Here is a 26250-nt window from a genome sequence, read left to right as displayed (position 1 = left end):
TGGAAATTATGAAGAGACAAGCCTTTCTTCTTTTCAAAGCTCCGTGCTCACCACGGGGGTCAAACTCATGACCTCCAGCTCAGGAGCTGCGTGACGGCCTCCGCCTCCGAGTAGTGAGCTGTCCCCAGGGGAGGAGCACATCCTCAAAGGGACGCTCTCATTTCCTGTCCCAACAGCCCTACTAGTGTCTCCTTTTAATGGAGGAAACTGAGCCTTAGAAGCACCAAGGAACTTGCCTGGGGGGCTGGGGTGGCGGGGGGGGGGGGGTCACGCAGTCAGGGTTCGGGGCAGGACTGTGTGACTGTGCAGGTGTTGATCGTGGCCACCGCACAGGTCGCCTCCCTGTACCTGAGCCAGAGGAGCTGTAAGGATGACCAGACACACAGTTTGGAGCAAAGCTTTTCTTTTTATTGCAATTATTAGTGAAATTTACACTTCAAACTGAAGCTAAGCAACACTAAAACTATGATCATCATTATTTTTTTTTAAATTAAGGATTAAAAACAAATACAACACAGAACCCTTCCAATGTGCAGAACGGCAGAAAGAGAGGAGTGGTTCTGTCACGGGGCATTTTAGTGACAGTTTGGCTCAAGAAGAATTATGACAATTTCTTTAACAGAAAATATTGTAAGTGACCGAACTGCTTAAAAAGCATCTTCTTCAAGCTTCTCAATCTCAACCATAAGTATTTTGTAGTCATATTTTTTTTTTTTTGGGGGGGGGGAAGGTAACTGTTAACTGAAAGTAGAAAATTTGCTACCAAACTTTAATTACCGAAAAAAGCACTTTTGTTTAAAAACTTTATTTGCCTTCTGCTCATCATGATTATAGTATTCAAGGAATTAAAATGACAACCAAACCCGAAGCCTGGCCCCCAAGTACACAGTGATAGGATCCGGCGTTTGGTGTTTCCGATTACACACCGATTACATAAATCGTAGTCCGCTCCCACCTCCACTTCCCTCTTAATAAAACGTGGCCGTCACGTTGTGTATTGTTCAGCGTCTTCTCTGGTCTTAGAGCATGTTACAGATTTAGACCCCATTGTTTGAACTGGTGTTAACTGTGTAACCAAACATTAACAAAGAAAGGCTTATAAACATTTTTGAAATTCTGCAGTCTTTGTATTAGGACAGTAAGTTGTTATTTATGAAAAGCCAACAAAAAAATCTAAGGCCAGACCAGGTGTAAGACAGGATGGGGAAGAGGAGGAAGGTGGTTTGAGAGAGTCCATCATTTTCCCATGCTGGACCTTGGTTTCAGCAGAAATATTTGGCAAGAATAGTTAGTGTGGAAAAGGAGGATGGAGAGAGAGGTTACTCTGATTTTGTGTAATCATTCAGTTTCAAAACATACTGATATCAACCCCCAAAAATAGTTCACATCATCTGCAATACAAATAGGCACACACGGTCAAGATGGTTAAAAAGTAAAATTTAAAAGGCTATTTGTCCATCTGCAGGACATTTGCAGGTGGTCCCACCCTCCCCACATGTCCTATATTTATTTACATCTTACTTTTTCAGAAAAGCCCCCTTTAAAAAGAGTGCTATTTCCTTCTCCATTACTTAGGGTTTAAAAAAAGCAGCAATTATCTGAAGTGGGAGCAGTTAGCAACGCTTTAAGGGTGTGCATTTGTGTGTGATATAAATGTTCTCTAGAGTGAGTTGTCAGATTACACTGGGATGGTTATATTACAATTTTAGTCCCCCAAACACGAAAGAAACACATTATTTTTTTTCTATATAAATTTATGTAATACACAGTGTTATAAACATAGTTTATACACACACGCCCCCCACACATCCCCACCGCTTCCCACGGCCTACGGACGCATCCGTATACTAGGCTGCAAGAACGATCTTCACTCACAAGATGCAGTAATACTTTTATGGGTGTCCCCGTAACTGAGAAGACACGAAAGCGACGCGTTAGGGCACAAATTGCTTCATTGCCAGTATTCCTGATGTACCCGTGTCCTCAGCTGTGTCACTCAGCGAGGCGGACTTTGCGTTCATTTTCTAAGCCCGGATCCCCCCAACTTTTCCCTTTCGGTACCTGTAATTCTCATTATCCTATAAAACTGAGCCGGTACCCCCGATGCTAGTGAAGAGCTGGGAAAGCGCCACAACGAGGCGAGGTCAACACCTACCGGTTAGGGTAAGAGTTGAAGCGTCCACACCCTGTGCACCTGAAATGCATTTTTTTCCCCCTTAACAAACGAAAAAGCAAACAAAACCCCCCAAGCTTGTCTGTTGCAAAAAAGGAATTGCCTACGCAACCTGCGGTCATGTGCCCTTTATTACTTCCTAGAATCAGGAGCCCCTTCCCTCCCGGTCGGCCTGTCTCAGTCTAAGTGTGTGTGTGTGTGTGTGGCGGGGAGTGCCGAGGAGGGCCAGAGGGCCAGACGCCACCGCAGAGGCTCGAGAAGGAATTAGGATGAAGGAGACCTTTCTCCTGAGGCTGAACTCCTACGGACACGGTGGTTAGAGAGGAAGGCTCGAGTGCCAGCGAGTGAGATGCTCCCCCTCCCTCTTACAGACCAGGCCCCCCCCGCAGATGCCCAGGCCCGACAGGCCCCGCCCGAAGGCCCAGGCAGAGTGACCTTCTGATCATCTGATGGTTTTACCACATTAATCTAACTCAAGATACAATCGTACCTGCCATAGCACCACGACAAGGAGTTTGGTTTTAGAAGGGATACTTCTGCCCAGGACTATTAGAGGAAAACTCAGCCCGGGCATGTGGCGGGGAGCAGCAGACAGGGTCCGCGTGCAAGGGCACAGGCGCCAGGACTGATAGGATGACCCACGGCCGTGACCGACATCGGCTGGAGGCCAAGCGGAGGCGAGCCCCTCGCTGCTGGGTGCCCCTGGCTCCGGAGAACCCGAGCACGGGCACAAGCGTCCCCCGATCCTTACAACTCGGTGAGGTAGGTGAGGGCGGGCATGATCACGACCCTCGTACGGGGGGAACGAGGCCGGAGAGACCGAGGGGCTCGCCCTACACTCCAGCCCCCTTTCTGCTCTCAAAGGCAACACGTCCCTCAACAGTCTTTTCCTAGTGGCGACCCTCTAGAGAGTTCTTGCATTCCAAAATAGCTTCTACTTTCTCCCTTACAGCCCAGGCTTGACTACGAATTGGGTTAAAACTTTTTTTTTTTTTTTTTTTTATATATATATGGAACTGTGTGCGCACCAGGAGGCCTATGGGAGAGATGCATCCATGTAACTGAACTCTGAACAAATCAACACGTAAATTAGGAGTAGAGTCTTAAGTGTTCGTTGAATATAATTTTGATATGTTTAAGAAGCCGTGTCAGAATAAAAATCACAAGCATTTTAAAGTTTAGTCTGTCTGATTCATGAAAACCAGAAGCTACATTAATTTGCCTTAAGAATATGGGGATCTCTGTTAGAGAAGGTTGAAGTATTTCTTTTTTTTTTTTTTTTGGTTGAAGTATTTCTTTCAATAGTTTTATCACTTTAGCATATTTTTGATATATATCCTGTTCACTTTATCACTCTAGCAAAAAAATAAATTATGGCTACAGATCATATCTGCAGCATTAACACTTTCGATCTTAATCCTCACTGTACGAAGTTAAGTTTCCATCTGTACACCAAAGTTACATTCTAAAGATACTGATTACATTGTCTTTTTTTAATTATTTCTCCCCCTTATTTTTGAAAGAGAAGGAGAATGAATATGGGTCAGGGTGGGGAGAGAATCACACAGTTCATCAATGGCATAAAACATCGATTATATCACAAAACAGAATGGATGGCGCTCAAGCAGAACAAGGAATGGTACGTTCAAAGGAAAGACTGTGGAACCCAAATATGAAAAAAGCGCTCAGTCTCTCAACCAACCTATAACTTGTGGTGTGTGATCCTCCTTCCCCAAATATTTAAAAGACTGTTGTTTACTCATAGTGGAATTCTGTACAAATGACTTTTAAATGCTTTCCCTTTTCCTTTTTTAAAGAGGAGAAAGGGGTTACACCCTAGGCTAAGAAATGAGAAAGCCCCTGGAAAACATCTTAAGAATCTTCTTTCAGGGATAGAGTTTCTCGTAATGCTTACTTATTCCTGGTGTGAGTCAGAAAAAGCGCATGCACATTTGCAGGGCTGTCTCCAATAATCTGGGATCACTCCCCTTCTTTAAACAGAGCTATTTGCCGTTCATTACCTTTGGAGATCCGAGTGTGTTGCTACCAAACCCAAAGCTTCCTCTTGTTAAGCAACCTGGGCGCGAGTTGCATCCACTAACCTAGCTGAACCATGTGAAGCAAGATTCCCCTTCATTACAACGTATCTGTGTTTCCCTCAAATCTTTCACCAAAAACATTTTCTTTGCAGGAAAGGCTACCTTGTCTGGAAAGGCCTGTTGGGCGTTTTCTATGCAAAGGGAAAAGCCATATCGGTAGCGATGCCAAGGCTCTATTTAAGGATAAAGACTCCACTTAATTTCTTGGTTATAAATTCAGAAGCAACTTTCAAGATTTATCGGACTTAAAGAGAAGAGATGCAGCTTTAGGTCTGGGACAACAGCAGCAGATCAATTTAGGTTACAAGGAACTCTTCTCAGGTCTCTTCTGTAGGTTCATAGAGAGCAAATCCCTCTTTTACAGTGTGGTTGTGAGAACTAGGGAAATATGACATCCTTAGAAACCTACAGCCGTGTCAGGAGAGAAGCCTTTCCCACGTTCCCTCGCTACACACAGCTCACAATGCCACCAGTTCATTTCTTTACAAAGACCTCCTGTTTCCACAGGTTCTTAGAATAAAGATAGTCACATCTGCAAGATTTAGTAGAAAAAGTTTTTCCTTGTTTGGTTCTAAAAATATTATTAAAGGCCCAAATTAAGGAATCTTCCAATTAAAGCATGGAATAAATAAGAATGGAAAGTTTTAGGCATTGAATACCAGAGTAATTGCCTTCTCTAATCTCTGGCCACAGCCTGTTAAACTTCAAACATAAAATTATAGATGCGAACAGTTAATTTTTGGAAATAATAAAACCCAAACTAGCAAAGTTCTAATGACCAACACATCCATCTGTTTTCTACTCATATAGGACTGTTCACGACAGTTCTTTTTTAGGATGAGCCATTACTTACTGCACAAGTTATTTCTTTCTTAGGAGGTGGACTATAAACAAGAACAAGCCACCAAGTACTTCACTGTGGTAATTCAGAACTGATGCCAAGTACTCCTTGATTTATGGAGCCAACAGTTAAAAGAGAAAAATAAGCTCTATGTGTCAGGTTCCTATGAATTTTCAGAAGGAAAAAAAAAAAAAAAGAAATGAAGGTCTATTTCTACTCAAGCTTGCCTTAAAAATGTTGGCCTGCAAGAATTACATGCCTGTCAACCTAGAACAATGTTGAAACATAATGAATAAAACTATTAATGTTATAAGCACAATAAATATCCTCAAGAGGTGTCATATACTTGCAACAAAAATATACCTTGACTGCTTGAAACATACTTAGTAGCAACAAATTCCTATAACCAGAGTACCAGTCTTCAATTAATACTTAATGTGGGGGTGAAGGAAGTAGCTGAGAATAGTACATAAAAAAAAAAAACCCAGAAAAACAAAACCAAAACTACTGTAACTGGCAAAAATGCAGAAAATACATGACTAGTGTCTATATGACATCATATACTGATTCACTTTAAGTTTAAAAATCTTACATAATATAAAAATAACATTTTCCCAATTATAATTACTTGAAACTTTCTCATTTACCCCCTCAGCAGAAAGAATATAGTACAGCAAAATGTCATACACTGAGCCGTGATAATTTAGAATTTAAAGCTCAAGAGGATGGGATAAAATGCATCTTTTAATTTCTTACAGAAAAGTGGCTTACCAAGCAAATCCACAATGTAAAAATACTATGGAAATATTTTACTTGCTTAAGAGAATTCACTCTTTTCACATGCCTTTGTAAAAAGTTAGTGTGCACTGTAATACAAATAATCTTATCTATTCACTAGCAAACTGGAGTGACCACAATTGCTTGAAATTAATATTTTACAATCAATATTTTTCACTGCCTTCTAATTGCATCCATAAGTTATTACTTAGATTTTTTAATTCACTGAAATTCGGTATTACTCAGTCTATCTGCTCTTCTACCCGGATGCCTGTTTCTTCACTGATGCTCAGGGTTGAATCAACTTTGAAAGTATGCTAGGGAAACAATCAAGGTCGCAAATCTCTCATTTACTGTAATTATGGGAGCGTGGAGGAAATCTCATTTCAAAGTCAATTATCAATGACTTCGCGATCATTTCTTATGTTTCCCAGGTCTATAAAAACATCATAATCCTAATGCTGGATGATGTGACCATTTAAGTAGTTTCAATGTTGTTCAAATTAAAAAAATAAATTTAACAATCATTTATTTGACAAGCTGCCCCCAAACTGCAGATTAGGTAAAATAAATCCAATTGGTTAGTGTTAGTTTGCTACTTAAGGGAAAGAAAGCTGATTTACAGAAAAGCCCCACCTCCCCTCCACATTTAGAAATCTGTCTAAAGACTGTCTTTAATGCCCACTATATAAACATTAAATATTCTAAGTTAGAAAATAGTGTTAACGGTTTATTGGTAAAAATCCAAACTCTAGACTTTATGGAATTAGTAGTTTGGTTGGTATATTAACATTCCATCTTAATCTTTGCTAATATTACAAAGAAAGAGAAAAAGCTAGAAATATCTATAAAAATAAAATACCTTAAAACCAACATCTAAGCAAAATATAAAAGTTGCACACAAATTGCCAATAAATATAAACATCACAATAGAAAAATTAATATTAAAAAAATAAACTCATAATTGCTATTAAGACATTATAAAAAATGAAAAAGTTTAATGTGCACGTATATTTGCAAACAGACACAGTACACTCCAAACAATTGATATAATTTTACTATCATTATTACATAATGCAGCATACAAGGTTACTGAGGTGTGGTGTTTTTTGTTTTTAGTGTATTCTTTTCTGGAGAAATGCTCACCAAATTCACAAGCAAGAACTGGTTAGGTGATCATTTACTGCTGTTTACTAGTACTAGTAAACAGTCCAGGGGAAACCTGTTTTCTGGTAGATTAAGTCTGAATGGTTCTGCTACTACCCTTTATATTGCTTATTTCCTCCAAAGCCCAATTTTGCACGTTGCATTCTTAATTAAGTGACCATACCCTTTTAGATGTACTGTCATCATTTTTCATAGTTTTCCCCCATGGTTAAAAAAAAAAAAAAAAAAAAAGAGAGAGAGAGAGAGAGAGAGAATCACTTAAAATATTTCTTGGTGCCTAAAAAAGAGAATTTCCCTAAACATACAGATATAATCACTTTTTTTTATCTTAAGCTAATTTCCATGGTGACTTGTCTCTCCTTTTATATATAAGCAGTCTTCTTTAATAAATATTAATTAGGAAAATGATGCCAACAGATATTTACAGAGGGGTCAATCTATGCTGGGAAAAGAAAAAAAGGTAGCCAATGATATGTAATTCCCTGGCAAGTTACCTTTGCCTTCGGGCACTCGCAACTATACCCTATACTCTTGTTCAGAAGTTGAGCAGATTTGCTGTTTTATGTGCCTTCTAGATTACCTTAAACACAGCTGAGAACTGAAAGGGTTAATTTTGTTAAAAATTTATTTTTCAAACTTACAAAATACATTTGGTGAGCATTTACCTAGATACTTTACTGAATAAAACCTTTATACTTGGTTCCCTTGGACCAGATTCAGGACAACGGATAACATTATTTATATGAAACTGTCACACTCTTGGAGTTCTAAAATAATTTATCTTTTAAATTTTTAGTCTCGTGCTATTTGAAAAATAAAAATCTACAGCACCATCTTCTGAAAAGGCACTTTCTAAGAACCGCCTTGCTTTAAAAAATGATTTAAAAATTTAATTCAGCGTCTACCCTGAAGAACATCTTTGCTTTACTGAGACCCTAACATAGATACATTAGGTTTTGGTTACTTCAGACATTGATTTCAAGAAGGAAGGGAGACCAATGGCTAGAGAGAATGATTAACAGGATCTTAATTTTGTCACACTCTTTGTTACCTGATACGTCACAACAGGGTTTCTTATTGGTAAATCTCAACCTTCCATATTAAATTTATTATCTATCTTTAATTCAAATTAAAATATTTAGCTTCCATACTTTAAGAGGATTAGATTCTTGAGGTTTAATGAACAATGTAAAAATCTAGAGTACTATCTTTGCTGGGTAAAGAAAAATAAAATTTAACTAGCAGTAGGTATTATTAGCACAAGCCTTGACCATTATTCGTTAAAAAAAAATTATTTTGATCGACATGGAAAATTATAAACTGAAGTGTACCATTTTTAAAAGTAGGAAAAAGTCAAAAAATATTTTTTCCCTTTGAGATATCTATATAGAGAGAGTGGGAGTGAGAGGGGGCGAGAGAGATTAATTTTTTTCCTCCTGAGAGTCAGCTTAGGTTTCACTAATCATGGTATTATTTCTAACACTGTCACTGATCAGGAATGTTTTTAGTACAAGCAGAATCTTTTTTTTTAAAGATTTTTTTGAGAAAACTCATTTCCACATTTCTGTTCTGATTTTACACATCTATTCTTGGCTTATTTTATTTTTTTACTTTGAATCCTATAGAATCACGAAAGTGCTTTATATGATCAAATGGGAGGGATACAAGAAAATAAAGACAGACTGTAGAGTCAGGGAGGCCTCACTTGATATATATATAAAGTCTCCCAACTATTATTATTATTTTTTTTCTCCCAACTATTATTATTGAAGCTTTAAGACATCCATGAATTCTCAAAAAGAATGTATAAAGGATTAAAACTTTTTATGGATTAAAAAAGCAAAATAAAGATGCCAAGCCAATGATGTCTTTTTGCAGCTTCACTGATAACTCAAAAAAGATAATTTAAGTGGCAAGTTACTGATGGAGCAACCTATCTTTTAAAAATACTCAGGAAAACATCTAACAGATGATCTAACCAAATATTTAACTCAGGTTTAATAATACTGAATAAAAACTATACAGAGTTATCAGTTAAGCTTTCTGGCATAATATTTCTATCCAGTTTGAAATACCAGGACTGTTACAAATTCTTCTAGCTGAATCCAAGTGGCTAGCTTGATGGATGTCATAAAAATCACCACCCTTGGCAAATTCATGTTAGCCTCTGAAAACACCAACTTTCTTTCAACAATGGTCTCTAATTCTGGGACTATAATCCAATTACTTCGGATCTATTACCGTCACTCTTGAGTGTTGACCTCTTTCTTTCTTTTTTTTTTTTTTTGTTGACCTCTTTCTTAAACAGAGATCCTCTGCCAGCCATTTCTACTGAATGGCAACTCAGATTTAATTTCCTCTAAGTCTGTCATACTAAAATCCATTACATAATATACAAGTAAACATTAGGCAGTGGTGGGTCATCAGAGAACCTAGTTTGGAAAACTAGTATTGGTCTTTAGAAGGCTAGGAGTCCCTATGCTAGAAGGTAGAGATGAATCTTTTATCAAATGCCTTCCAAAACACCCGGTACATTCCTACTAGAATCCCTTCTAGACTCTTTTAGGAAGAGAAATAAATTAATAGATTACAAACAGGTAGATTTCCATAGAGGAACTTTTTTTTTTTTTTTCTGAGTAACTTGTTAAAAGGTAAAATATTAAAAAATAAAGGGCATCTGTACTTCTGTGAAAATATGCCAAAAACCAGTACTGAGGAGGTTGAGGTACCCTTTTGCAAAACCCCTAAAGTAAAAACCCACACGTCTAAAACAAAGAGTATCCTAATACTATATTGAAACTAAAATGGCAGCACCCTTTGTTACCTTATTTCATGTTCTTAATCTTATTTAGGAAAAAAAAAAGGGGGGGTGGTATCTAATACTAGCCTCCAATCCTGCTCATCTCCCTATTGTTTAGTGCAGTAACTGTCAGACTCTACATAATTAAATAAATATAGCAGCTACAGTATTATGAATGTATGGTCCTCAATGCCAGTAACTTGATACTGTAATAACATATATCAGCACTCTACCCAGACACATTTGCCATCCAGAATATACATTAAACTCCCAACTCTTCTTCACATGAAAATCAATTATACCAGTGGTTGGGACTGACATTTTAAAGTCACTCTTATGCATCATAGAAAACAGCAGACCAAAACTTAGCATTCATTATATAGTTTAGTGAGCAAAGGCAGGAACAGAAAGGTCATTGTTGAGTTTCATGACCTTTAAATCCAAAACAATCTTTAAAAAATTTTTTTTAATAAAAAAAGATCAAGAATTCTATACCAGAAGTGCAATAATTAAAACAAATCTCAAAAAGTATTTGCCACTTAGTCTTTTATCTTAAAATTCTAAGCACAAGGTTTCTTTTAATTAAGTTTGATATACCAATTTGTTAGTAAGCAAAATATACTATACATATTCTTTCAAGTTAACCAATCTTAAACTAGCAATGTGAAACTGTAAGAAAGAAACCCTAAAAAAGAACTTACTTTAAAGGTAAAGCTTTATATTTAAAAAAATGGTTTTTCCTCAGTAAAAGTCCTAAATAGATTTAAATTACGGGTTTCATTCTAGCACATGGAAAGCTAAGTAACTGAAAATTAGGTGAAGCAGTAAATAGGAAAAAGGTATCTACAGTTCTTCCCTGGGCCCTACAGTTTTCCACATAAGTCTGTGCAACTTCTATTGGTAAAGGAAGGTATATTACTCATACTGAGAGAGCATACAGCAATCAAGTTTTTACCATCTAGGATATACTGTTTTCTTTTCCTAGTCATGTTCCTGACTATATTCAGTGAAATTTCAATGTAAAAAAAAAAAATACATGCTTTATAGGAAATTTTTGTAGGAGAAGGGGAGGGTTGGGAGAAAAAATGTATATACTATACAAATATTACTTCATGTAAAGAGCTTTGAAACAGTGTTGTAAATTGCATTTCAGACACTTCAATAATAAACATACAAAATACAGTACTTTCTTAGTTTTCTGGCAGAGGAACGAAAGATTTCATACCTGTTGGAGGACATGGGCTCAGATTTTAGGCTCAAAATACAGTAAATTGGCAAATAAGAGTGAATTATAGGTAAGAGAGAAACTAAAGAACTAATCCATTTGTTATCATGTGCAGATGGAATTCTGAAAGGTTTAACAATGCCCACTGGAAACAATCTGTAGTATCTATACTCTGAACCAGTGCAAAAAAAAAAAAAAAAAAATTAAAATGCAATTTTCATGAGTCACAAAGTGCAAAGCTCCCCTGAATCCATGTTACTGATGAACTCGATTTTGACAGCTCTATAATACTTTTTAATATCTTAAAGTGAATGAAACCAATAAAACAAGTTTTATAAAACTTTTTCCACATTTCAGTGATTTAACTTATTTAAAATGATCAAAGTCCTAACTTCCTTTGCCATCATAACCCTAATTTTAAAAGGAAAGTTACACTGCTGATAAATTGGCAAAAAAATGTTTTTAAAGTATCATTTTACATTTTCCTGATTAATTTTAGTAAATGAAAATGGGCACCTAACCAGTATGATTGTTCAATAAACACGATCTATTTTCAAAGAATTAAATGTCTTCTAAATCTTAAGCTATTTTTGTAAGTAGGCTCCATGCCCAACATGCGGCTTGGACTCACAAATCCAAGATCAAGAGTCACATGCTCTAGTGACTGAGCCAGCCAGGTGCCCCTATTCACCATCATTTCTTAAATCAAAGCTCATCTCTGTCTCTAATATTCAATGTCAGACTCACTTAGGAAATTCAACTTCCTTCATTTTCATTTTGATTTTTAAAAGACATTGCTTTAAACTTGAAAAATTACAAAAAACTTTCCTTCTGAAATTAAGGCTGTATTACTTTGCCCTTTTAAAATTATGGAGGTGCCTGTTTCTCCCACTATCTGTGGTAAAGATATCAAACAGACACAGCTTTCCTTTAAAACTGCTTATTGCACTAAAAGACAGCAAAAACAAGTTGTCAGTTCTTAAAATAAACATGATTACATTTCTATAAAAGATGTTGCCAATACAGTTCTCTAATTATTAAAGCACTATTCTAATAAATATAAAAGAAAAGGAAGCTGTACTTCAAAACACATACATATATGTTTATATATACACACATATATATAAAAATATATATATATGAAAATCACATTAAGGTATGAGAGGCAGGAAGTAAACTAGCAAAAAAAATTAAAATTAAAAAAATCCTCAATAACCCCTTCTCTCTCTCCACCCAATTTCAGAGGCCTCAACCCTAAAGAGTTCCAATCATTTAAAATATTTGCCCTTTATAAAAGCTATAAGGGATTTTCACGTATAACCCATAGAAACAGAAGGTTTTAGGATACATATCACTTATAGAGGGAAATTTTTGAGTTACAACTTCTGACAAGGTTTTATATTTATAGCAGCTTTAACAAACTAAAGAAAAAGAATAGTTTAAGGTTGCTACTGCTTATGTACACATTGCACAAATGGCAAATGTTAAGTTCGGAGCAGGAGGGGGCAGACAGTACTCTCACAGAAACATTATATATTATATATATATATATGTATATATATATATATATATATATAATAATTTTGTTTCTTAAGAAAGCAGTATCAAGAGTTGAGGACTTAGAATTGTGTATGAGACAAGAGACAGGAGTATGATGTGCAAAATAAAAATAAAAATCTAGTTTTGCCATGCTTTATATCCAAATGAACTAAATACATGAACATCTGAATGTCACTGGTAGCATTAAGAAAAAAAATGTAGATGATGAGGTTGCAAGGGAGGTAGAGAGAAAAATCAAAGTGGTGGTGGGAAGATGATAAAAGGGAAAGTTCCCCAATGGAATGAACTATAAAATACACGCACAGACATATATATCTATTAGCAATGTAGATCGAGATATATATGCATATGAAGTATACATGTATATATTTAAAATATACACAGATACTTTTTACAAGAATACACGAATGCACATTAATTTTTTTGCACACATAATCGTGAACAATCACTGATTATTCATGTAGGTGTGTTTTTTTTTTAAAACTGTCATTTACTTTTTCTTTACTTTTTTTTGCAAAGATAGTTGTGCTGCCAAGCAACTTGAGGTAAAGGCATTAAAAGGGTTAGACTACAAGAAAGTGAAAACAAAACAATGGCGATACTTCCTAAGGAGACCGCACAAAAAAGCAGTTGGCTGGTTTCATATTGCATAATGGTGCTGTGTTCCTTGATGAAGTAAACAATCTTCCTTGTATCAACATAAAAATCAGACCCTGGTCCCCACACAGTGTTGGTTGCTGTATGGCTGGAGGCATCCCCACTCAACTGACTCCACTGGAAACATATGCTGTATGTCGATGCATCTTTCAGTTCTTCCTCTCACAGAATATTCTTGGACTTTTTAAGCAAAGTACATTGTGCGTAAGGTATCTTGGTGAATCTGTACAGCCTTGGCGAGAGCTTGTGGATCTCGCCCGTTGCTCTGTCCTGAAACATGACTTCCTTCAGCACTGTAAGAGAAGTGGCAATGAACACAAAAACAAACCCTATTCTGAAGTAGTAATTTTGAAAAATAATACTTGTAGAAAATTTCAAAAATATTAAAAAAAAAAAGACGGGTATAATGAATATCACCCAGGTTCAATAATTATTAACTCAAGGCCAATTCTGTTTTACTTCTCCCACCGCCCCAGGATTGTTTGGAAGTAAATCCCAGGCATACTATCATTTTGTCTATTAGAAACAATCTCTCCTTTGAATTTTTTTTTAAATTTTTTTTTTTAAATTTTTTATTTATTTATGATAGTCACAGAGAGAGAGAGAGGCAGAGACACAGGCGGAGGGAGAAGCAGGCTCCATGCACCGGGAGCCTGATGTGGGATTCGATCCCGGGTCTCCAGGATCGCGCCCTGGGCCAAAGGCAGGCGCCAAACCGCTGCGCCACCCAGGGATCCCTCTCCTTTGAATTAATCTGGTAAAGCAACTAAATCACTATACCAGTCTAGTACTAATAAGCCTAAAGTGCACATTTTATTTTTATTTTTTTAAAAGCTTTTGTCAGAGAGAGAGAGAGAGAGCGAGCATGCACAGAAAAGCAGGGGGAGAGGCAGGCAGAGAGAGAAGCAGGCTCCTCGCTGGGCAGGGAGCCCTACGTGGGGGCTCGATCCCAGGCCCTAGGATCATGACCTAAGCTGAATGCAGATGCTTAAACTGCCTGAGCCACCCAGGTGCCCCTAAAGCGCACATTTTAATGGGAACTCTTATCTTGGGCACTCAGTTCTGCCTACTGCTGCTTTTCACATGGATCAAAGACTCCTCTAACAGCTTGTGGAACTTTAATTCTAAATGGCAGTACTTTATGGTAAACAGGGAGGTACACACATGGAAACATTTAAGAGAGATTTCCCAAGAAAGTCCTAACATGCCAACCATATGTGGATTTAGGTGAAAATCTCTATTTGTTGTGCTTTTATATTACCTGTCATGTTCTTTGTCCACGAGATGATATCTGGCTCTGAATGCCACCAGGTGAGCATAATACGCTGGTGCAGGGATAGAAACAGATCGTGTACAGCGCACATAAGTGTGGCAGAGCTGGTAAGTTAGCAGCTGAAGTTCATCTGCAGTAAAGCAGTTATCATCCCATAAAACATGATAGTGTGAAGGACGGCTGGTACCCTGTAGAGAAGGCAATGGCATATTTTATTGATTTCTAAGCTTTTAAATAAATACTCAGGACAGACTAAGTTATATAAAAAAACTAGCTTTGTACATTAGTACAACATATCCTAATTTAATAATCCATTAAAAATATTTAATTGACTCTGGGAATATAGCCAAAAGAAATGAAAGCAGGGACTCAAAACAAGTATCTGCATACCCTTGTTCAAAGCAGTATTATTCACAATAGCTCACAGGTAGAAGCAACCCAAGTATCCAACGAAGGGTGAATTGATAAATAAAATGTGGTATACACACACACACATATACACACACAATGGACCATTACTTGGTCTTAAAAAGGAACACATGGATGAACCTTGATGACATGATGCTAGAAATAAACCAGTCACAAAAGGACAACTACTGTAGGACTCATGTGTATGAGGTAACTGGAGTAGTTAATTTCAGAGAGAAAGTACAACGGTGGCTGCCAATGGCCAGGGGAGATAGGGGGAGTTAGTGTTTGATGGGTACAGAGTGTCAGGGAAGGTGAAAAAGTACTGGAGATAGATGGTGGCATAGCTGCAGCATACCAGACTTAGAAGTCATTAAAACTGTAAGTGGATGTTATGTAATTTTACTGTAATAAAAATCCCAGAACATTTATTGAGTTCCTCTGTATTACTTACTATGTTGGTTAGGTATTACAGATTCAAAGAAAAATTGAGTCAACAAAGTCAGTTTTCCCTTCTTTTGGAAACTTAATTTAGTAGAGGAGACATAGCATCTATAGTTATAAACCAACTAGAGTCCTAGTGGCACTTAGTCCTCCACGAGAATACCAAAGAAAGTAACTTCTTCACCAAGGGGAGACAGAGACATGGCCTTGTTTAGGTGGTTAGGGTGAGGGCACAGCAGAGTAAACAGCCTTACCAAAAGCACACGCAGCGTAACATTTCATTGTATACGTGAGGAATCGTTAATTAACCAGGACGAGCAGAGCATGGGACACGAAGGAAACAAGATGAAGTGTCGAAGTTTGGAATCAGACTGAATGACATGCCCAGGAATCTGGACTTTGACCTATAAACAGCACGGAAAGTCCTACAGTTTTTAACAGGAGAGACTGCAGGTGTGATGAGATTGGAGTTTTAGAAAGTTACAGTAATAACATGGAGGCTGGCTCAGAAGAGGCAGGAAGATACCAAAAGCAAGGGAATAGCCAGGAGGCTGCTGCGTTAGCTCGAACATGAGATGACGAAGGTGTGAAGCAAGGAAACGGCAATGGCAAAGGAGAAAAGGAGAAAGATGAGCCAATACTTTAGCAAATATTTGAGCATTATTTGTCAGATACTGTGCAAAATTCTGGGGATAAAATTCAAATTATTACCAAATCTTATCCCCCCCCCAAATTATATGCTTATATGGCATTTATTTTTTTATTTTTATTTTTTTAAAGATTTATTTATTTATTCAGAGAGAGAGAGAGAGAGAGAGAGAGAGAGAGAGGCAGAGACACAGGCAGAGGGAGAAGCAGGCTCCATGCAGGGAGCCCGACATGGGACTCGATCCCGGGTCTCCAGGATCACACCCCAGGGTTCAGGAGGCGCTAAACTGCTGCGCCACCAGGGCTGCCCTTATAAGGCATTTAGATTGTACATTCACACATTCACTATTTACTGAACACTCACTATATGCCGTGTCCCGTATCGGGTGCCAGGCAAGCAGTAATAAATGAGGAGGAGACATAGATGTGAGCTCTGAATGACAAAGGAGGGCTTGTGAGATGGGGGAAGTGCATTTCAGGCATAGGGAAGAGAGAGCAGAAACCTTACCTATGTGTGCTTCATTCGGTTCTCTATCACTGTTCTTGTCCCAATCACAATCGTCTTTTGCCTGAACTATGTTAACAGATTCCTAGTTTTACTCCTCAGTAGAATTTGTACATCAGTAGAGGGAATTAACACACACACACACACACACACACACACACACCCCTAATAACATTAACATCCAGCTTAAAGCCTTTTAATGGCTTCCCAATGCACTTTGACTAAAATCCAGGTCCCTATCTATGCCCCACAAGGCCATACATCCAGCCCAGGCTGGTCTCTCTAACACACCTCCATGCTGTGGTCATATTTTCCATTTGATCCCAATGCATAATGTTTTTTTCCACCAAAGAGCCTGTACGTGCCTGTCAGGATCCCCCTACCCCTTTTTTTGGCTTGGTTAACTCCAACTTACTCCTCTAGATCTTACCTTAAATGTCATTTCTCAAAGCTTTTTGTGATCTCCCAATCTATATCAGGTCCCCACTAAAATCTCTCTTCCTATCCTTATTTTTCCTTTTATTGGGCTTATCCCAATTTATAAATATGTACTTGTGAGATTACCTAGTATATGTTGTCTCCCAATAAACTATAAAAGGAAGGGATTGTATTTATTTGTTCACTCTATACATGGTATCAACACCTATCTTCTAGGAGGTAGACACAAACCATCTGTTGATTGAATGGATGAATAGCCTCTGCCTTTTGGGACCTTACAGACTATGGGAAGGAGGAGAGAAACTGGTTAAATGCTGTCTAATTAATGCAACAAAGAGGTATACATAGGGTGCTCAGGCAGTGCAGAAGATGGGCATTTGTCTTGGGAAAGGGTACAAGAAAGGCTCTGGGAAGACATGATACCCAAGATGGGTCTTAGAGGATGAACCGGAGTAAGTTAGGGAAGGAATAATTAAGAGAGCAACATGGGCAGGAGAGAGTTATGAGAACTACCTAAAAACAGTTGAGTGGCTGCACTCAAGGTGTGTTTACATGTGTTTGTAGGTGTGAAAGGGAGGAGACATAGAGAGGAAGAGAAACAGAGAGTGAAGGAGGAGGAGGAGGAAAGAGTGGGAGAAAAAAGCAAGATAGACTGAGGGTGTAGCAGAATTGAAGGGAACAGGATGCAGACATTAGGAATTGAGTCTATATGTTGTCCTAAGAGAATGAGACTTTACCTTCAATGGCTATGAAGCATGAAGTAGATGAATGACAGGGTCTTACCTATGTTTTAATTAACCTAAAGGAGAACAGATTAGATGAGGACAATTCGGATCATTCTGCAACTGTTTTTTTTTTTTTTTTTTTTAAAGATTCTGTTTATTAATCATGAGACACACAGAGAGAGGCAGAGACACAGGCAGAGAGAGGGAGAAGCAGGCTCCATGTGGGGAGCCCGATGTGGGATTCGATCCTGGGACTCTGGGATCAGACCTTGAGCCAAAGGCAGTAGCTCAACCGCTGAACAACCCAGGCATCCCTCATTCTGCAATTGTACAGGAGGGTAATAATGAGAGCTGGAATTAAGCAGGGGGAAGTGCAGATGAGAAGGGTCCGAGAGTGGGAAGGTAAATTCCACAGGGCTGAGGAATTGCTTAGATAGGAGTGGCGGGTGAGTCATACATATTATTGGAACTTAAACATTTAAACCAAACCAAGAACAAATGGAAAGGCAAGATAAAAGGAGAGAAATGAGTGTGGAAGTCAAATGGCAGATGGTTCAATGAGTGAATGACAACAGTATTATGTTACAGAGCTGAAGAAAAAACAGTGGCATGCTGCTGTAAAAAAAAGAGAAAAGAGCCAAGGGTAGTCTTTTCTGTCTTAATGTAAACATTTTATAAAAGTATAAATATACATAGAAAAGCCCATGGATCATAAGTACAGAATGAGGACTGTTCACAAAGTGAAAATACCTATGAAACTAGCAGCAAAATCAAGAAATTGAACATTAACTACAACCATAAAGCCCCTTGGTGCCCCTTTCCTGGTCATCACACCCGACCTACCCTGCTCTTGGTAGCCAGACTTTTCACAACATAGATAACATTAAGGATTAGGTCTGCTTTTAAACTTTATAATAAATAGCATCATAGGTTATGTGCCCTTTGGGTCTGACTTCCTTGGTTTGACACTGTGTTTGTGAAATCCATCCACATTGTTGCATCATTCTCTTTGTTGTAGAATACTGTTATATAAATATACACTATTTATCCAATCTATTGATGATTGGCATTTGAACCATTTGTAGTTTTTGACAATGACCAGTGCTACCATAAACATTAATGTACTATCTTTTGGTAAACACAGATATACATTTCTGTTGGCTATCCTGGAGTAGAGATCCTGGGTCACAGAGCACACATATATTTAATTTTAGTGGATAATGTCAGACAGTTTTTAAAAAATGTTAATTTATACTCTCATCAGCAAAATGCGAACTTTCAATTGCTCTCTACCTTTAATACTATTTGTCTCTTTAAATTTCAGGTGAGTGCCTTTAGGCTATTGTTTTTTTTTTTTTAATATTTTATTTATTTATTCATGAGACACAGAGAGAGAGAGACACAGGCAGAGGGGGAAGCAGGCCCCTTGCAGGGAGCCCGATGCAGGACTCGATCCTGGGTCTCTAGGTTTACGCCCTGGGCTGAAGGCTGATGCCCAAACAAAAAGCTGGGCAGCTTGGGTGGCTCAGCGGTTTAGTGCCGCCTTCGGCCTAGGGTGTGATCCTGGAGACCTGGGATCGGGTTCCACGTTGGGCTCCTTGTGTGGAGCCTGCTTCTCCCTCTGCCTATGTCTCTGCTTGCCTCTCTCTCTCTCCCTCTCTCAATCTCTCATGAATGGATAAATAAAATCTTAAAAAAATAAATAAATAAAAACAAAAAGCTAAGAGCCTGCTGGAAAGAGAGACTAGCATCTCATACCCCAGTTGGACATTTCCTGAGTTTAGAGCCCATAGGCCCACTCTGCCAACTTCAAAGGCGAGAATTCCTAGAAAGAGTTTTGGGAGCCTAAAGGAATGAACCTCAACCTTGAGGCTGTAGCATCAGAAAGAATGAGAATAGACTACAGAAAGACTTGTGTCAGCTCCTACTAGCAGGTTGACAGTCAGGAATACCAGATGAGTTAGAGTCCAAGAAGAAGGAGGGGAAAGAGGTATCTCAGAGTCAGGCTATGGTCTCTACCCTCTATTCAAAGCTACCAGGACCAAAGCTCTAGCTTGTCCCAGGCAGGTGAAGGGTCGAAGGGAGTAGCAAGCTTTGACTTGATTTGTAAATTTATGTTTTAAATTTGAGTGGGGGGATCCCTGGGTGGCTCAATGGTTTGGCCCCTGCCTTTGGCCCAGGGCGTGATCCTAGAGTCCTGGGATCGAGTCCCACATGGGGCTCCCTGAATAGAGCCTGCTTCTCCCTCTGCTTGTGTCTCTGCCTCTCTGTGTGTCTCTCATGAATAAATAAATAAAATCTTAAAAATAAATAAATAAATAAGTTTGAGTGTAATTTTACCGTAAAATAAAATGGGTAAGGGAGAAAACAACACCAATAAAACCAATAAAAATATCAAGAAGCTATGGAATTTGGCTAAAATCTTGAAGGATCTGTCAATTACTGATAAAAATAACAATATGAAAAAAATAATCTCCTATACTGGTTAGAAACAATTGGACTTTTAATTCTAGCTTGTAAAAAATAAGGGTCCTGTTTTTGATCTGAGAATTTTGAAAATTTTAATAAAGCTGGGAAGATGTTTAAAAACCAATCTTTAGTCCCCGTGAACTATTCCTTGTTATTTGCTGACTAAAGCAGTTTCTTTCTTTCTTTTTTTTTTTTTAAAGATTTTATTTATTTATTCATGAGCGACACAGAGACAGAGACACAAGCAGAGGGAGAAGCAGTCTCCACGCAAGGAGCCCAATGTGGGACTAGATCCCAGATCCCAGGATCATGCCCTGCACAGAAGGCAGATGCTCAACCGCTGAGCCACCTGGGCATCCCTAAAATTTCTGGTTAAATACACTATGGAAACAACCCTGTCGTTAAAGACTTATAATGATCACTTGCATATCAGTGGCATCCAAAAATTATAGAGGGAAAGCTGTCTAACCAACATTTTCAGAATTCATCTGAACAGAGTATCTTTATTCTCCTCTATAATATTTATTGAGAAGGCAGGGCAGTAGTGTTCTGTGGGATATATGGATAGAAACACTGAGTTAAAAATACGTGCTCCAATTTTACAGATTTTATCTCTGGAAGGTACTTTTAACTTTTGTTTTGCTAACTGACTGTTACTACCCATAGTGAAAAGGAACAACACTGAAGAGGAGCAGATATTAAGACACAGATAAATGAGTGGGATAATAATTTTAAAGCTATAAGAGTGGAAGGGAGCTTAGTGTTATCTACGACATACAAAGCCTTAAGATACAGCTGTTCAGTACAGTACACCTACCTACAATTTGTTTTAATCAATGGCAAGTAAGCTAAAATAGCTTTGGGCTACATTCTCTCAGACAGCTGAGGAAGGAGGATTTACTGTGCTGTTATAAAGTTCGAGAAGCACTGAATTAAAGCTTATGTTCTCTACCAAGTTACAAAGCTAACAAATTAACAAAATGGTTTTATGAAAAGACTAAGACTCTTAAAATGACTTAACTGAAACTTTAAGCTCTAAATCTACAGTGAAACTCTTTGGCATGCTCAATACCTGCCAGTAAATGCCAACATTTTCTGTTAAGTATTATCAAAAGAAGCAAATGTCAAAGGAAGAATCAGGTGTATTAAAATTTTTTTAAGTTTTGGGGAAATTCATTCTATTAGACTACTTATATTCTGGTATTGTCATAAAAAAAAAAGTGCCTTACTCTAGGTAAAGAAGAAGACATTTATTTACTGTAAGTTTCACCTTATTTCATGTGGAAACAATTTGGAGTGCAGAGAACAGTGTTTCTTTCTCCTTTCTCTGAGATTTAAGAAAATACACATAAGAATGGTACTTCCTTCTTTTGGGAATATTACCCAAAGAGTAGTCTTACCTGTATTCCAGCATGGCTACAGAGGTAAAAATCAAACTCATACGGGTGTGTGATATCCGTATCGACTGTTGTTCCAGCTGGGATATTGCCACTTCTTCCAACCTAGATTTGTTTGGTCAAAGTTTAAACAAACAGGACAAAGGTAAAGAACATATCTGAAAGCACTTTTAAAAATATATAAATATATAGCCTGACCCTGGGTTTCACTACTTTCAGCTTCAAATATTACTTGAGCAGGCATTAATTGCAGACCTTAGGCTAGTCCTGGTTCCTATTCTTACATGTTGCTGAAGTGGAAGTTGCTAAACAACAGAGTTACTAGTATCTACTGGTGCTTAGCTAGGAGGTGATCCCAATAGGAGTGGAACACTTAAAATTTTTTTAAAAAAATTTACTTTAAAAAAAAAAATTTACTTTAACTGCTTAAATTTATGGTACCTGGGAATAGCAAGTGCTCTTGAATGTGTAATTTTTGAAAACTAGCATTATCCTTGGAGAACACTGTATTTTCAGAGAGAAAGAATGCTGACAATAATATCAATCGTAGTTACCATTCGTTAACGATTCACGGGCCAGGCACTTAACGTACATTATTTCCAATCCTAAAAATCCTGTGGGTTAGGTATTATTCCCACATGTTTGGGAAGCTTGGGCTCATGAATATGAGATAATTTGCTGAACTGCAAACACAGAACTCGGAGTCAAACCCTATTCCTTTTATTTCATAGTAGCAGTTTTGACATCTTGTAAGGAATACAGCACCTTGCACAGCTATGATGTGAATATGAATGAAATGGTTCAAAATTTCTGATAACGAAAGCCTTCTAATAAAACACTTTAACATGCGTATGTATACTCACCTGTACTTCCCTATCTCTAAACATGTTTAAAACAGTATCTCTAAGTCTAGATTTATAAGGCTAACAAATTAGAGACTATTTTACTATTCAGGTATTCTTTCTGCATATGAGGGACTATCAGGTAATGGCTTGAGTTATAGCTGTGTATACCAGCTAGCCTTCACCAAGCACAAAACAAAGAAAATAGTTCATAATCAACTAATTTATGCTTATTCTTAATACATAAACCAAATTAACACATAAAAAAGTTTTACTCTTAGAGAAGTAGGAGGATGAGTTCTTATCACAGCTCCACCAATTTCTAGTTATACTATCGAGGGCATAGTTCTTTACCCCTCTATGTCTCCGATTCCTCATCTATTAGTAGTAGTAGTATTTAGAACAAAGGTTTAGAAGCAGACAAAATGAAGGAATAGCAAGACTAAACATCAAATGCTAGTAATCATTAAATCTAATTTCAGTTTTCCTAATTCTACGTTTGAAGACACATTTGGTTTTCTAGGTACAAAAATGTACCTAGTATTTTGGGGGTCAAAGGTCTCACTACTATTAGAGAGGTGCTATGTGATTCTGAGTACTCTGGAGCCAGACTGCCTGACCTGAGTCCTACCTCTACCAATTACTAGCTTTATAACCTTGCTCTTTAACCTCACATGCCCCAATTTCCTCCTGCGGAAAATGATGATAATAACAGTAAATAAATACTTCATGGTGTGGCGAGGATTAAATGAGTTAAATTTATGACACATGCCTAGAACATGTCTATTATTTTTGCTATTATTTCTTTTATTTTATGATTTTTCTTTTTTCTTTTCCTTTATTATGACTACCATCACCACTACTCTACAACTGCTAGCCAAACTTTATTGAGCGCTTAGTATGTGCCAAGCACCGTTCTGAGTACATTACATATTTTAATTTACTTAATCCGCTTAACAACCCAATAAAGGAAAATATTAGTATCACTCAAACCTTGTTGGGAAGGAAATGAGCAGAGATGTTAAGTTACTTGCTCAAAGTTACATGGACAGTGTAACCAAAGACTAAACATATACCAAAGCCAAGATATAATCCTCTCTCCTTCAGTCTTTTCTGTTGAACCCTTTACCCAAGGAGACACCAACACTTGCAGTCCTCAGATTTCTCTGCTCCAAGGTTTGAAAAATGGGAGCCAAGCACAGAAAATGACAGCAAGACTGTTATACTTGCTTATGCTGCATGCAGAGAAAAAGATTTTCCCAGGCATTTATCCCTTCATTTCTAATTATAAAAATACAGTCATACTACAAAATATAAAAAATAATTCTGTGAGGGATGCCTGGCTGGCTCAGTTGGTAGAGCATGTGACTCTTGATCTCAGTGTAGTGAGTTTGAGCCCCACACTGGGTGTAGATATTACTTAAAAATAAAGAAATCTTTTTTTTTTTTTTTTTTTTTTTAAGATTTCATTTATTTATTTGACGGGGAGAGAAAGAGCACAAGCAGGTAGAGCAGCAGAGGGAAAGGGAGAAGGAGGCTCCCCGCCAAGCAAGGAACCAGATGTGGGGCTCGATCCCAGGAATCTGGGATCATGACCCTGAGCCAAAGACAGATGCCCAAGTAGCTGAAACACCAGGTGCCCCCAAAATAAAGAAATCTTAAAAAAAAATTTTTGTGAATTTTAAGGGAAACATTTAAAAGTTGGTTTGCATGAATTTCTACTAATCACTCTACAAAGTCCCTAGTTGCTGTTGTTTTTTCAAAGATTTTATTTATTCATGAGAGACACACACACACACAGAGAGGCAGAGACACAGGCAGAGGGAGAAGCAGGCTCCATGCAGGGAGCCCAATGTGTGACTCCAGGATCATGCCCTGAGCCAAAGGCAGATGCTCAACCACTGAGCCATCCAGGTGCCCCAAGTCCCTAGCTTTTATAAGAACTAATTTTTACAAGATATTTTAAAAAATAAATGCACCTTTCCCCCTCTGAACATTTAAGACATATAGGGTTAGAAAGAACAATTTTAAAACTATGAGTTTCTTCACAATAACAAAAAGCACTAAGGGGATTTTGAATACTTGGAGTGTTAAGAGAAATTCTAGTAAGTTAAAGAGTAACACCCCCCCCTTTTTTTCTTTTTTGGTAACACCCTATTTGATGCTTCTTTACTCAAAATCTGCTATGCTGAGACCGGCTACTATATATAGGAACCTCTGATGTTGGCAGAGAGTCTTTGTTCAGTGCTCTATGAACTGTGTGAGATAAGCTTGTTTTATAATAGTATTACAACAGATGTAAGATTACCCTTTCTGTCCTATCAGCACAAAATAATCGAGTGTGATGTCTCTTCTGAACTACAATGTAGGTTATTCCAGGTTGATAGTCTTTCTCCAAACTGATGCAGGCTTCTCGAATTGCTAGTAGTTCATAATATAATACCTAGAGGAGATGAAATGGAAAGATATGATATAGTTAGCTGTCCTCTTATATATACTTCAAAGTAAGATCATGATTTAGTTTCAGGACTTCTTAATCTTATCACTTTATAGCTAAATATACTTCTCTATTCCATTTTAACTATTATCAGAGCATGATCTTAGCAATCAAGGGCTATTAACTCTACAGCAAACATTTTAGAAGAGAAAATCTAAGAAGTATCAAATTTTGACTTTAGGAATTCTCAACCTAATTATGACTTCTAACTTCAGAACTAGACACACATTATAAGCACAGTACGTGATTTAACCAAGCCATGATGAAGTCCCAGGCAACCAACCTGCCTAAACTGTCCCTCTGAAACACCATCCCGATAAAAGATGATACGAGTAGGTTTGAACCGAGTTGACTTATAAAACTGAATGAGAAGTTCTCGAACCATGGAGGCCAAGTCCTGGATGATCTCCTGTCGGGGTCTCTGAACTCTTACTGTGGCACAGTATCTGCTTGGGTGGGCATCCATACTACCTACAACCTAGGTTGGAAAAAGTAAAGAAAAATAGAAATTAAGACAATCAAAACTACATTAATATGAATTATTCCACAATAAAAAAATGGAAGAAAAATACATGGATTTCATCTAAATTTGTAGTTTACTACAACCTTATTATTTATTTTGAGAGTAATAAAAGTTTATTTTGAGTTCATTTTGAGAATAATAAAAAAATCAATATTTCCCAGGGAAGAACAGACTAAAAGACCCACTACAGGGTTAAAAACTATTTTCTGGGGTGCCTGACTGACAGATGGTAGAGTGTGTGACTCTTGATCTCAAGGTCATGAGTTTAGAAGCCACATTAGGTGTAGAGATTACCTAATAAAATCTTAAAAAAAAAAAACCCAATACACTATTTTCCTGTAATTAGGCTACACTTTACATTAAAATTTTTTTAAAAATATTTTATTTATTTATTTATGAGAGACACACACAGAGAGAGAGGCAGAGACACAGGCAGAGGGAGAAGCAGGCTCCCTGTAGGGAGACTCGATCCTGGGACCCCGGGGTCACGCCCTGGGGCGCAGGCAGGTGCGAAACGGCTGAGCCACCCAGGGATCCCCCCCAAAAATCTGTTTTTATTTTTTTATTTTTATTTATTTTTAATTTATGATAGTCACAGAGAGAGAGAGAGAGAGAGAGAGAGAGAGAGAGAGAGAGAGAGGCAGAGCTAGAGACACAGGCAGAGGGAGAAGCAGGCTCCATGCACCGGGAGCCCGATGTGGGACTCGATCCTGGGTCTCCAGGATCGCGCCCTGGGCCAAAGGCAGGTGCTAAACCGCTGCGCCACCCAGGGATCCCTGTTA

The 26250-nt window shown here is 37.8% G+C and overlaps 1 protein-coding gene across 4 annotated transcripts in view; it reads right to left on the bottom strand.

Annotated features, from left to right (window-relative positions):
- Nucleotides 1-386: 386 nt before the first annotated feature.
- The window catches only part of AGO3 (argonaute RISC catalytic component 3), a 123837-nt gene continuing 97973 nt past the window's right edge, over nt 387-26250 (bottom strand). For all 4 annotated transcript variants that reach the window (XM_041738193.1, XM_041738194.1, XM_041738196.1 and 1 more), the window contains 5 exons: nt 25229-25423; nt 24757-24891; nt 21610-21711; nt 14561-14760; nt 387-13592 (listed from right to left, as the gene is read on the bottom strand). In XM_041738193.1, coding sequence (XP_041594127.1) covers nt 13484-13592; nt 14561-14760; nt 21610-21711; nt 24757-24891; nt 25229-25423 — 741 coding nt within the window. In that variant the 3' untranslated portion in view covers nt 387-13483. The remainder of the gene's footprint in view (nt 13593-14560; nt 14761-21609; nt 21712-24756; nt 24892-25228; nt 25424-26250) is intronic.

Source organism: Vulpes lagopus, chromosome 23, assembly GCF_018345385.1.
Source record: "Vulpes lagopus strain Blue_001 chromosome 23, ASM1834538v1, whole genome shotgun sequence".
Lineage (NCBI taxonomy): Eukaryota > Metazoa > Chordata > Mammalia > Carnivora > Canidae > Vulpes > Vulpes lagopus.
The sequence above is the reverse complement of the archived record's forward strand: the minus strand, read 5'-3'. Positions and strand labels throughout refer to the sequence as shown.